General features: G+C 44.6%; 1 protein-coding gene across 22 annotated transcripts in view; it reads left to right on the top strand.

Annotated features, from left to right (window-relative positions):
* Positions 1-14,008, top strand: part of magi2a (membrane associated guanylate kinase, WW and PDZ domain containing 2a) — a 1,087,579-nt gene that overhangs the window by 992,601 nt on the left and 80,970 nt on the right. For all 22 annotated transcript variants that reach the window (XM_072471360.1, XM_072471357.1, XM_072471362.1 and 19 more), the window contains 2 exons: positions 1,584-1,776; positions 6,586-6,831. In XM_072471360.1, the coding sequence (XP_072327461.1) occupies positions 1,584-1,776; positions 6,586-6,831 (439 nt within the window). The remainder of the gene's footprint in view (positions 1-1,583; positions 1,777-6,585; positions 6,832-14,008) is intronic.

Below are 14,008 nucleotides of genomic sequence, written 5' to 3'. Positions count from 1 at the left end.
TGGAGTCCTAAAATGGGTACTGAATTTAAAATGTATTTTAAATAAATGGATAAATTGAAGCTTTGCTTTCAAAATGCAGGTAAATCCACCATGATGTAGATTCTTTTGATTGTCTAAACCCTATCATAATCATGCTTCCTAAATGTAAAATGACTGATACATAAATTTGAATTCAACATTCTCAATCCGTTGTACATCATAAAGCTAAAATTCTCACAAACATGAGTATTGCCTTTGAATATAAAATAGTGGTTCAGAGAAATTTGCACCACAAATTCTGCAATTACTGTCAATTAGGTGTGCACCTGTTTTTAGGAATAAGTAGAGCGATCAATGGAAACCCTCTGTGGTAAAAAGAGCAATAGTTAATGATGCATTCTGATATATGGGGAACGATCTAATGGAAAAGTTTCTAAGTGTCAGGTTTCTCACTATTTTAGCCCACAGTTAGAATTATTTTCATCACTGGGGAGCAGAACTCGAGATCAGGCCGCAAATTTGAAAGGGTGCCCCAATCTCTAAGTGAGCGTGTGGGTTCCCCCCCACCCATTGGAAATGTCGCCCCCACACACATGGGTATTACCCCACACCGCCCCCAAGTGAGGACACCCCACTATGGGGTCCCTAGGGCCCCCCCTTCAGGCACCCCCCCCCCCCACACACCTCCTTACAGGCCCCCTCCCTCTTCCAGGACCCCACATGTCACCTTCCCAACCTTCCAGAGGCCCCTTCCTATCTGCCGTGCATCCCCCCCAGCCTTCATACCCTCTCCCTCCACCCGCCTTTCGTGGGCATGACCCCCCCCTTAGGCCCTGACCTTTGGCAGTGCTATTCTGGCATCCTTGCACCCTGACCATGCTCCTGCCAGCTTGGCAGTGCTACCCGGGCACCTTGATAGTGCCAATGTGGCAGTGTTACGGTGCTCACATTCAAGGGGAGGACCAGGGAGCCAACCTGCACTAAATCTGACCTCCCAGGGGCCTCCAACGGCCTGGGAGACCCCCTGAGTGCCGTTCCACCTGGTCCATGTTTGTGTGGACCAGTACTGAACGGCGTATAGCTGAGACCACCCTGGGGAGGCTGGTAGATCCCGGGAGGCCGGTAGATGCCGCGTAAGCTCACCTAAGTAGGTTTAAACCCTACTTAGGCGCAAGCCATTTGGTCACGTCCATTTTGGACGGGATTCTGATTCCGATGCCTCGCAAGATCTGGGTAGATCTCGCGAGGCATAAAGGCTGCCTCGAGGCTCGCGGGAGGCCTCTCCCGGCATCTAATGGTCACACCGTGCGCTTGCTTGAGGGCAACACGGCCGGTAGATCGTGCCCGTATTGTATCTTACAAGCTTATTGGTCAGTTTGAATTGAGGCCAATGTTATGTTGTGCACTTATGTCTGAAAGAACGTCAAAGAAACCTAAAAATATATCAAGTGTTGTTCAAGTAAATAACAAAGATGTTAAATGTGCATTGACAGTGGCAAAAGTGAAACATTGTAATTCATGTCTATAACTTGAATGAATGTGATACTGTGTAGAAAACCTTATTTCTCTTACTAAATTGATATTCTTTATTTTGAATATTGAAGATTCTTATCGGAGCAATAATTACAATGGGTGCTGCTGACAGAGATGGCCGCCTTCGCCCTGGGGATGAGTTAGTTTATGTGGATGGAATATTAGTTACTGGAAAAACTCACCGTTATGTGATAGATCTGATGCATAACGCAGCCCGAAATGGCCATGTCAGCCTGACTGTACGAAGGAAGGTTTTGTGTCAAGGTATGGTCTGGATAAAAGTTTTAAAAGAAAGGAAACCTAGTGTGTTGGGCATAGTACATGAGCTTCCCAAATCAGAATTTTATAGAATAAATCCCAGTTTTGAATAATGTTCAATCTCACCTGCCATCATCGACATACTTTGCTGTTTCATTGAACCTTATATCACAAGAGGCCATTTGGTCCATTTCACCTGCGCCAGCTCTTTGAATGAGTTACACCATTAGGCCCACTCCCCTGTTCTTTGTCCATAGTCCTCCATTTTTTATTTCAAGTATACATCCAATTCCTTTTTGAAAGTTCCTATCAAATCAATTATCCCCATTCTTTTAGACAGCGTTTTCAGGACCATCAATTCTTCCTGCATTAAAAAAAACTTTTAATTTCTCCTTGGTTCTTTTACCAAATTCTGGTGCGAGTTGCAATGTCAAGCAATGGAGCAACATGAGCAGAATCCTTTTATGCTGAGTGACCTAAATGAACAATTCTGAAGGTCTCGAGTTTGAAAATGGTATGAGAAAAGAATAGGTAAATTAAGAAGAACTAATTAGATTGCACCAAACTCTGATTTTAAATGCCTGACAGCTGAAATTTCACAGCAATGTTGCACCTGCAGAAGTGTACTGGAGTATAACCCCACTGTGCCTCTTTGGCCCAACACTGACCCCATCCCATATCACAGTGCGAGGGCCATTTGAAAAACTATCTATCTATATTGCCAAAAAAAAGTACTATATAGAAATTTTATTTTTCACAGGATGTGAGCATCGCTAACTAGGCCAGCATTTAATGCCCATCCCTAATTGCCCTTGAGAAGATGCTGACAGGCCACCTGCTCGAACCTCTGCAGTCCACGTGGTCCAGGTCCACCCACGGTGCTGTTAGGAAGGGAGTTCCAAGATTTTGACCCAGCAACAGTGAAGGGACAACAATATGATTATGGCATTATGTTGACCGCACAATGTTCAGCACCATTTGCGAATCCGCAGACACTGAAGTAGGCCATGCCCAAATTCAGCAAGACCTGGACAATATTCAAGTAACGTTCGCGCCACACAAGTGCCAGGCAATGGCCATCTCCAACAAGAAAGAATCAGCTTTGACAAAGGGTCATCTGGACTCGAAACGTTTGCTCTTTTCTCTCTCTACAGATGCTGCCAGACCTGCTGAGATTTTCCAGCATTTTCTCTTTTGGCTTCATTAAGAGAGAATCTAAGTACTGGCCTTGACTTTCAATGGCATTACCATCGCTGAATGCCCCACTATCAACATCTTGGGGGTTATCATTGACCAGAAACTGAATTGGAATAGCCATATTAATACAGTGGCTACAACAGCAGGTCAGAGGCTAGGAATCCGGTGATGAGTAACTCACATCTTGACTCCCAAAACCTGTCCACCATCTGTAAGACACAAGTCAGGAGTGTGATGGAATACACTCCACTTGCCTGGGTGAGTGCAGCTCCAACAACACTCAAGAAACTCAACACCGTCCAGGACAATGCAGCCTACGTCAGGCCCATTTCCCACACACAGTCAATTTTAAGCTGATGGGAGGAGTTCAGGGGCAGGAAGAAGCCCAAAAAGTGATTCTGCTCAAGCCTTGGGTGGGAAGGAGGGACACCTCCATCAACAGCCCCTTTCAATATCGGTTGCCCCCATCCCAAAATGGTGTGATCCCTGTGGGTGCTCCCTCCATCTCTGCCCTCTCCACCAACAACCCCCATCCTTCCTGCCCAAATCCTGGGCCTCACCTCTGTTTCCAACCCTGAAATCCCCAAATTTACCGAGTCCTGGACTTACCGGACTTTGGGCATGGTCTACTTCAATATCTGAGGAGTCCTGTCCACTGCAGCTTTTCACAATGCTGGATCTACAGAGCTGCCAGACAATCAGATTGGTCAGCAGTTCTCAGAAGCAGGACTTCTTGCCTACAGAGTAGCGGAAGTCAGGCCTCTAATTAATTAACGTTCTCAAAGACATTCCTACATGTCTTTTCCCCTGCCTCTCCACCCACTTTTCCCATGCTTGATATTTTCATACAAGCTCTTTATTGCAAGGATCTTCCAGTTCAGATAAAGATCATTGACTTGAAGAATTAACTTTTTTTTCTCCACAGATGCTGCCTAGTCTGCTGAGTATTTCCAGCAATTTTTGTTTTTATTTAAGGTTTCCACCATTCGCATTATTTTGCTTTAGTTAATGATAAGTGCCTACAATCTGTAGTTTGTGAAGAGTCTACGGATGAAGTACTTGATTTGTATTGCAATCTAATCTGATTACACTTCGGTTCAGGTCAATTTGACCTCTCATCAGAGATGATGTGTAAGTTCATGGATTTAGTGACGATTAAGTTCAAAAGTAAAGCCAAGAAATTATCACAGCTCTCAAATGTTAAAAGCCTGAACTTGCAATCTGAGGAGTCATTAATATTAATTCCAGTAAACTATAAATTGGACTGGTAGGGATGAGAAAAGTTAACGATGAAAGGACCCAAATCACAATTTGCTTTCCAATTCTCTTAATTTTGAGGTCTTCACAATCTACATGTACCATGTACCATTTCCCAACTGAAGGGACAGGCTCTTAGGCTGTCACCCTTGTGATTTACCTTCCTCAAATAGCTTGGAGATCAAAACATCACCATGTAAAAATTGTGGAAGAAAAGATGTATCTTACTGCAGCACCAATACTCAATGCCTCAACTTACAGTGCCATTGCACCACCAACTTTTCAATTCACTTGCCAACTTTGCATTTGCATTCTAGTTCCTTACTTTCTAATCTGTGATCTATTAGTTAAGACTGTAGCACTTACATTTTACTAACACTCCTTGGATACCAGGCAATGGAGGAAAAATTATACAATAAGCAAGCAAGAGGCACAATCAATCTGTTTAATATCAAAAAAAGGCAATTAAAAGTTCTGTAGATATGAGCATATTTCAGATCAAATAACTATTTAAATATATGCCATTTGACCAAATAATATTCATGTTGATCCCCCAATCCCATTTTTAAAGGGAACAAATTTTAACAAAAAAAACATTTTATCCATACCTAACATACTGTGGTATTGGTTTATTTCTTTCCTGGTATGTATGGGTCAAAAAACAGTTTCTATCACAGGAAATTACCTAACTTTATTTTGATGTAATACCATCACAATATTGGCGTGTCAATGAACATCATAATCAGCAAATGAGCTGGAGTTGGGCAAACAAAGAGAAAACACAAAAGCAAAGTGTATTTACAAGCTCCGTTCAAAAAGCGTCTTGACAAACTTTAGCAAGCCTGCAGCAACATCTTGCAATAAAAGGACAGTGATTTCTCTGGAAAAATGCAGTGAGTGGAGGATAGCTACATATTACAAATTGATTATTTCTCCAGCCAATGGAATCTAACATGGGTTTCACCTGAAGACAAAACTTTTGATAATATAGATGACTACTCAGATGGGAATATGGAGGATTACTCTCTTAGTGTGTACCAGATGGTGTATGCCCAAATCTGCAGGAGTGTCTCGAGGTAGTTTATCCACATGTCCATTGCCATCAGAAATGTTCACTATTGTAGCTGTTGAGAATCAAATATAGTGAGTGGAGGATAGTTATGTTCAGACTATGGCTGGAAATGTCCAGCCCTGCCATGGGGATGCAGCGGGCCCATCAAAGGTCCATTGACTTTCAGCAGGGCCAGAAGAAACCGGCAGCAGGCCGGGCCTGAAAATCCTCATCCATGCGTGTAAAATCAGGCCCTGTCCTTCATAGAAATGTGATTTCCAGTTACAATTAACAGGGGAGTTACACAATCATTTCCATTCTAGCCATGAATAATGGTGTCGCTATGTGGAGCAAAGCAGCCGCTGTGGCTGGGATTTTCTCCAATATCAGCAAAGGCCAATGTTGGGCGGGAAAATTGGAGTTGAAGCCACTCACTGAAATGGCACTTTCTCCTCCATATAGTATGGGACTTTGAAAAAAAACTTAGTCGCAGGTACCACAGCTTACTGCAGGCGGGGCAGCCTCTGATTTTCCCAACCCGACATCAACTCAAATACTCGACGATCTAGGTTCCATTTTTAAAGGCTTCTCCAGTGCACAGCTAGCAAACTAGTTCATCCAGGTGCGCCCCCTGGGATTCCCCTGGCATCAAGCTAGCACTCCCCAGGCATGACCCTGGCATCAAGGTGGCACCACCTGATATCAGGCTGGCACCCCGGCACTACCCTGGCATCAAGTTGGCACTACCTGGGCACAAGGCTCCCCCTGAGCACTGCACTCACCTCCAAGCTCCTGTGGGAGTACTGTTCATCAGATGCATGCCTTCGGAGACCAGTCACACTTCAGACCATTCTGAAATCCCACCACTGTGGATGAATTTTTTGATGTGGGGAGATGTTCCTGGCCTATGGGCCTGATAATTATAAACAAATTTATTATAATGAGATTCCCAACGTTGAATGTCGGAAAAAGCAGCACATTGCTGATTGGGGGGGGTGGGGGAGGGGGACAATTGTGTCATACTTTCAGGTTGTTACGAAACGCAGCTTTGGCCTTCTCGTGATATTTTCCACTCTCGTCACTGAACCCGCCCATCACAGACAGTAGTGGAAACCTCCAGCCTGTAACTGACCAAATCCAATGTTGGGGCAAAGTACCTCATAGGTACCCCTTCAAGTGTGGTATCCCCACTGGAATCATTATGGAGTTAATAATACTGTTCTATCTATACATAGTTTGTATTTTTAAAATTGGCCTTCTCTTTCCAATCATTGAAGACTTGAATGTAAAGTGTATGTTTTGTTTTACAGGTGGACCATGTTCTGAGAATGGCCGAAGTCCAGGGTCAGTGTCTACACAACACAGTTCTCCAAGAAGTGATTTTGCTGTATGTCCTAATAACGCACAAGCCCCTCCAAGCGGTTCATCACCTGCAGAGAGCTTGGTCAGTCATGGTATGCAGGCAAATGACGTTGTTATACATCGCAAAGAAAGTGAAGGCTTTGGCTTTGTGATCATTAGTTCATTAAATAGACCAGAAACGGGTGCATCAATGGGTGAGTAAAAGGAGTTTTAAAGAAAATTCTTGTGCGATGCTTTCCTTTTGCCATCCTTAATATTGTAATTATAACCTCTTCTTGTGCACGTGCACTCACTCAGTTGTCTCTTTCTTTTGCACCCAGACATCAAGAGAAAAAACATCAGATTGCAGATCTGAGAGTTTGGCCAATTAGTGCTTTTCTCACCATGAGAATCTTGTGTCCCAGAATTATAGTGACAAAATAACCTACTAATAACAACAATTTGTATTTATATAGATAAACCTTGTCTGATCCATTTCCTGCACTTCTACCCTCATCCCTTCCCCTCCCTCTCAGAACCATTATGGGGTTCCACTTGTCCTCACTTTCCACCACACGTTTCTGTATTCAAAGGATCATCATCCACCATTTCCAGCATTATGCTATCACCACATCTTCGCTCATCTACCCTGTTAGCATTCTGTTAGGTCCATTCCCTCCATGACACCCTGGTCCACTCCTCTATCACCCTAACACCTCATCCCCTTCCCACGGCACTGTCCCATGCAATCACAGGAGATGTAACCAACCTCTTTACCACCTTATTCCTCACTGTCCAAGGCCCCAAACTTCCAGGTCTACTCCATTCAGCACTCAAAATGCAGTCTCCTCGACAATGAGGAGATGATTCTCAGACTGGGTGACCACTTTGTAGAACACCTTCACTCAATCCGCAAGCATGACCTAGGTCTTCCTGTCGCTTGACGTTTCAATTCACCATCTTGCTCTCAAGTTCATATTTCTGTTCTCAGTCTGCTACAATGTTCCACTGAAGCCCAACTCAAACTGGAGGAACAGTACCTCATCTTCCTTCACAGCTTCCTGGACTTAACATTGAGTTCAACAACTTTAGACCATGAGTCTGTCCTCCATTTTGATTTTACCAGATTGGTAAAAGAGGTATGTTTTGAGGAGCATCTTAAAGGACAAGAGGTAGAGTTAGGAATTTGATGACATGACCACAAATGTTGGAGCAGTTAAAATCGGAGATGCTCAAGAGGCCAGAGATTGAGGATGACAGCTATCTGGGAAGGTTATGGGGTTGGCAGAGATGACCGAAACATGGAGGGTCCAGGCCTTGTCAGATTTGTAAACAAGGATGAGAACTTTTAAAATCAAATAATTACTTGATCAAGAACCAATGTAAGACAGCAAGCACAGAGGTGATAGGTTAATAGGACTTGGTACAAATAAGGGTAGGGCAGGAGTGTTTTGAATTCCCTCAAGTTTATAGAAGTTAGAGGCGTGTTAAACTTTAATCAGCAAGAATATCAAATATTTAATTTGTCCTCTGATTTTCCTAAAAAAGAATTGTACAGCTACCCCAGCCCCCTGCTGTCAGCCAGCATTCCACCTTTACTTGACTGCCACAAGAATATTGCATTGTCATGCCATTTCATATGCATCACCAGCTAATTATTTTGTCCTAGGACACAATGAACTGACAAAATTGCAGCTTTATTTGGTGAAATGGGAGATTCTTTGCCTTTTTGCTCCTAATTGGGAAGCAATTGCGAAAAATACCTGAGTACAGAAAGTATTCCAAAACAAATAGCTCATTTAAGAGCAACACAGAACTGCAGTAAACTTGAAAACCCACTCCCAATCTGTAAACCATCCTGATCAAAAGAGAGTGCTCTGTACTTAAATGATAAAACCAGAATTGACAGTGCTACATCATTGAGGCAAAATAGTCAAGGAACACTCATCCTCTGATGTTTCCCTCCTTGGAAAGAACACAGCCTCCAAGGCCTACCACCACAATCCTACGATGAATATACTGCACAATTACCTCCTGTGGTGAGTAAGCTAACTCTTCCTGTGCCCCACTTGTAGCTTCTCTGACCAGGAGATTTGGAGCGTGGGTTTCCCAGCTGGGCACAAAGGGTGAATCGCAGGAGAGCCCTGTTGTGTTTGGTCCCTTGTACTTTATGAAGTAACTCACCAAACACTTCGATGTGTCCAAACCAGGATCCTTTTATTGTGTCTCGTGTGGTAGGATGGCAATCTGATACAGAGCACGTTATCCTGGAGTCTTGCTACTCCTCTGGAACTTACACCTATCACTGACCAATTACATGCGTCTTATTACCCTCTTAATCATCTTCTGGAGATGGACGATGCGTCTCTCTTTATATCCGGGTCCCAGGTCACCTGACCCTGGTCTGGAGACAGCATGGTGTGCCTGTACCACCACCTGCTGGGGGTCGCACACCATCCAACTATGATATAGCCCATAGGCATATTAGCACAAGCCCCAAATCAGGCTCTGTGATGGGTGCAAAATCTTGCCCTAGTCACCCGACTCATGGCACCCGGTGTGATCTGGATCACACCTAGATAAAGATATTTAAATAAACCATTAGGCTAATTTAAATGTCCCGACGCCATATTCACTTGGCGCCCAGGAGTCAAGCTGCGCCTGCGAAGCCTCAACCTACCGCCATTTAGCACTGGTTTCCACAATTGTGGACCAGGCTTAATGGCACCTCGGAGGTCTTGCTGGCTATTAGAGCCCCCCTGATGGTCAGGGACAGGTCAGGGTAGTACCCTAGCACTTCCCCGGCACCCAGGCATGTTGACACTGCCAGCCTGGCACCCTGGCATTACCACAGGCACCTTGCAGGGTCAAGGCCTGGGGGCCATGTCCATGAAAGGGGGGATGAGAGGGGTTTGAGGGGACTGGTTGAGGGGATATGGGGTGGGGGGTCCTGAAAGGGGGGGGAATGTAGAAATCGGGGCAGCCTTTCAAAATGGCTACCCAATCTGTGAGAAGCTCGTCCTGCTAGTGAACCCAGCTCCTCAGTACAGGAAAACTTTTTTTTTTTTTATAAATAATTTTTTTATTTGCCTCCTTTTTCACATTTTCTCCCACATTTCCATCCATCAACAAGAAACAATAGTCAGCAAGATATGTCAATCCCCATAATAACAACGGTCCCATCTACCCACCGACCCCCCCAAACCTCAACCCGCATGTTTACATAAACAAATGACAAAAAGGAATCAGGGATTGCCCATAGTCACCCTTAATCTTACACAGCCCCCCCACCCCCCACCCCAAGTCTCCAGCTCCTCCCGTCCACTGCCTCTTGTAAAACTCCTCCTCCCAACCTCGGTTCCTTCCCCCCAACTTTCCACCCCGGCTAGACCACTCGGACCCTGTTCTGCCAGACTCCGATGGCCGCAGCCCCTCCCCTCACCTCACTCCCGTTCACTGGCCGGCTTAAACCGGCCAGCGTGGAGGCCCCCGCCCGGGTCCCTTTCCCCCTTGCCCGGCCCTCGCAAAGCCCAAAGATCCCCTTTTAGCACACCAACCCCGCATATCCACCTACACCCCAAAGAGCCCTCATTTCGAGTGAAAGTCCCATCCCTTCCCTTGTCCAAATATATACAACATTGGCTCCTTTAGCCTCTACACCCACGCGCAGTGATACAAAAAAGAAGAAAATACAGTGATGAGGTTACATCGGCACATGGCCATTCCTCAATTTGTCAGTTCTGCCACAGTCCTTCTGCTTTCGCAAACTCCTCCGCTGCTTCCGCCGTTCCAAAATAAAAGTCCCTGAGCTTGTAAGTCACCCTCAGCTTCGCTGGATATACAATGCCGCACCGCACCTTGCTAATGTACAGTGCCCTCTTCACCCGGTTGAAGGCAGCCCGCCTCCTTTCCAGCTCCACCGTAAAGTCCTGGTATACACGTATACCAGCTCCAGCCCACTGCACAATCCGCTTCTGCTTGGCCCAGCTCAGGACCTTCTCCTTCACACTGTACCTACGGAAGCACAGAGTCACTGCCCTTGACAGCTCACTCGCCTTTGGTACAGGCCTCCACGACCGATGAGCCCGATCCAGTTCATATCGGGAGGGATCCTCCCCCTCCCCCAATAGTTTTGCCAGCATCGCAGCAAAATACTCAGTTGGCTTCGGTCCGTCAACTCCTTCGGGCAGCCCCACAATCCTCAAATTCTGTCACCTGGATCTGTTTTCCAGGCCTTCCATTTTTCCTCGCAGATCCTTGTTAGTGCCCATCATCTTCCGCATCTCCTTCCCCATCAAGGCAAGTTGATCACCGTGCTGCAATAACGTCTCCTCCACTTCCTTCAGCGCCTCCCCTTGCGCTCGCACCTCCGCCACTGCACTCGCCACCTCCGTCCTCACAGGGGAAACCGCCTCCTCCACCAGCACACTCAAAACCATCCTCATCTCCTTCCTCACCGTCTCCATGCATTTCGCAATCTGCGCCAACTGCTTTTCGAATTCCGCCGCCATCACCTTAGTTATTTCTTCAGCCGTAAGCAATGCGGCCTCCCCTGGTGCTCCAGCCTCCCTTTTCCTTGGTGACCCCACGGTGACCTTTCCACTCCCCGACGGACCTTAAGCTGTTTTTTTAACGGCCGTTTTTTTGCTCACCCTCGACATTTTTCTTTTTTTTCTGTGCCTTCACTGTGCCTCCTCCATGCCTTCTCCCAGCTTCTGGCGCCTCCGTGGACCCTGGGACCGGGCTTAAAGCCCCAAAAATGCCGTTCCCAAACGGGAGTCCTCCATTGTGCGGCCGCCTCCCGCCGTCACCGGAAGTCCCCAGGAAAACTTTTTAAGTGTGGCCTCAACGGGGAGAAACTCCCCAAGGCCCAGAAAAATGACTGAATGCCATTGAATAGCGGTGTTAATCTTGCTTTGCAGCCACCAAGAAATACCCCGCCAAACGCACCCAAAACCGGTGAATCGCGCCCCTGATGTCATGGTATGCTATGATTGTCAGTCTTCTACCAACCTCTCACATCGACTGTAGCTCATCTGCAACCGTCCTGTGATATCTGTCATCAAACCACACTTAGGTCGACCCCCCTTTCTGCTGTTCTCCAGAAGAGATTGCTATAGCTTCTCAGCTGTGATCAAATGGCCAAAATACTGATATTTTCTTTTCTGCTCTCAAGATGAGTTCTCTGGAGATCCTCAGTTCTGATCAAAATATTGACATTTTCTTTTCTTTTTTTTGCTCTTTCAATTTCAAGAACCTCTTGATTGGCCTTGTGGTCTTGTATGGAATTTTAAGCAGACAGCTTAGCATTCACACTTCAAAGGCCCCTATTTTCTTCCACAGATCTTTATTTATAGTCCAGGTTTCTGAGGTATCCAGGTTATCGCTATCCTTTTTTGACTTCAGCATCCCATCTACCATCTCCTGTTATCATTTATCCTACATAGACATTCTTATCTACTTGTTCCAGTGTTACACCATTCACTTCACATCAATCTTCACTCTAGTTTCTTCTAATGTATTCTTTCCACCATTGATTTTATCTTTTTGGTGTTAATAGACAAATTATATTCTAAATTTCTAGGTATTAATTGATTTACAATATTATGTAGGGCCCTCTATGATTCTGCAAGTACACCACTGTATCGTCAGTTTATTTTGTTCTTGGTTCCAATTTATATCCTTGGATGTACATCTGACTCTCTGAATATTTGTTCTGTGCACTGATAGAATAATTTTAGTGAAAGTACATAGCCTTGTCATATTCCTCTCTTTACTTGAAACATATCTGATTGTCTATCTGATTAGCCTGATCCTCACTGTTTTGTCCCAATATAGGCTTTGGATACATCTCACGCCTTTACTGTCAATGTCACATTTCAGCATCATATCTACAGTATTGGCTTTTGATGATAAACAAGATCAAACACTTTTTCATAGTCTGTGAAGCATATTTAAATTGACTTTATTTCTAAATATATTTATTGAAGATTGTTCTTAGGAAAATATTCCTGCTCTTGATGCAGACAAATCCAGACAATATTTCACCAATTTCTGTTTCAAATGTGTTATTATTTCTTTCTGTTGTGATTTTCGAGACTAATGGGACTTCTTAAGGTTAAAATTCAAAAATGATTGCAATCCATTGCTTTAGGTTCTTAGGTAACTCAACGAATAATGAATTTCTCAAGTCATTTGGAATGTACCCTAACTCATTTGTAACAAAATATCAGTTAACTGATTAACTTTATTTTGCATTGTTGAGAAATCAGAATCTTTTTTGCCCTATTTGACCTGAAACATTAACTCAGGCTGGAATTTCAAGAAGGAATTAGATATAGCTCTTGCGGCAAACGGGATTAAGGGATGTGGGGGGAAGGCGGGATCAGGGTATTGAATTTGATGATCAGCCATGATCATAATGAATCGCGGAGCAGGCTCGAAGGGCCGAAGATATGCTACGAGATCCTCGGAAGTCCTAATGCAGTGACTCTGTAGGAATTGCCTGGGAATTCAAACTTCAAATGGCAATTACACTGCTCCCTGGGACCCTCCAAAAAGTCTCCAACACTGAGTAAGAGCCAGAGACTTTGGACGGTTTTGCCTTGGGTACCTGCATACCTATCCAGGAAATGTTAGACAGATTGAAGCCTTGCCTAATACCTCATTGTTAACCCATCATCCAAACTCCTTCTGCACCAATCTGACCACCTTACCCGCTTACTTTAACCATCCTACCTCCTCACCCACCTTACACCCTTAGCGACCCTTACCCACTTACCCACCCTACCATCTTACTCACATGTCTTACCCACCCTATCCCCTTACCTTCTCTCCATAGCTTTTCAAAGAAGCTTTGAACATTTAAACTCGACTTACCAGTAAACGGCAGCTAGTGCCGTAAAAAAGGGGTGTGATTTCTGAAATCTCTTCAGTGTTCCCTCTGAGGTTTTCTGCACCAAATTATTTCTGCAGGATTCGTCATTGAAAGATTGCCTAAAAGATCAGAGGAAGGTAAGTATGTATTTTCTGACTGCTCAGGGTCGAAAATAGGGGCTCCAACCTTGAACGGAAGATTTAGTATTCTGTTGTGCATCGTGCAATCAGGACAGATGATTACAGTTCCCTGGACAATTGAAGCAACAAGCTGAAAGAGAACTCCCATACTTAACATTCTCATGACTGCAGATTGAGTCTCACCTATGATTGAAGTCAAATCAAATCTATGAAAATCTAAACTAAGGAATCTATGCTTGTGACATCAAAACGATTTTGAACATCTCGTGCTATTTTTCCAAGTGCCCCTTGAGTCGGATTTCTTGTATGAATAATTTCTTGCTGCTCATATGCAGTGGTTAATGAGATTTCTCTTGTGGGTAAAGTACGTGGATT

Source organism: Scyliorhinus torazame, chromosome 13, assembly GCF_047496885.1.
Source record: "Scyliorhinus torazame isolate Kashiwa2021f chromosome 13, sScyTor2.1, whole genome shotgun sequence".
Taxonomy (NCBI): domain Eukaryota; kingdom Metazoa; phylum Chordata; class Chondrichthyes; order Carcharhiniformes; family Scyliorhinidae; genus Scyliorhinus; species Scyliorhinus torazame.
This window is presented reverse-complemented; position numbering and strand designations above follow the sequence as displayed.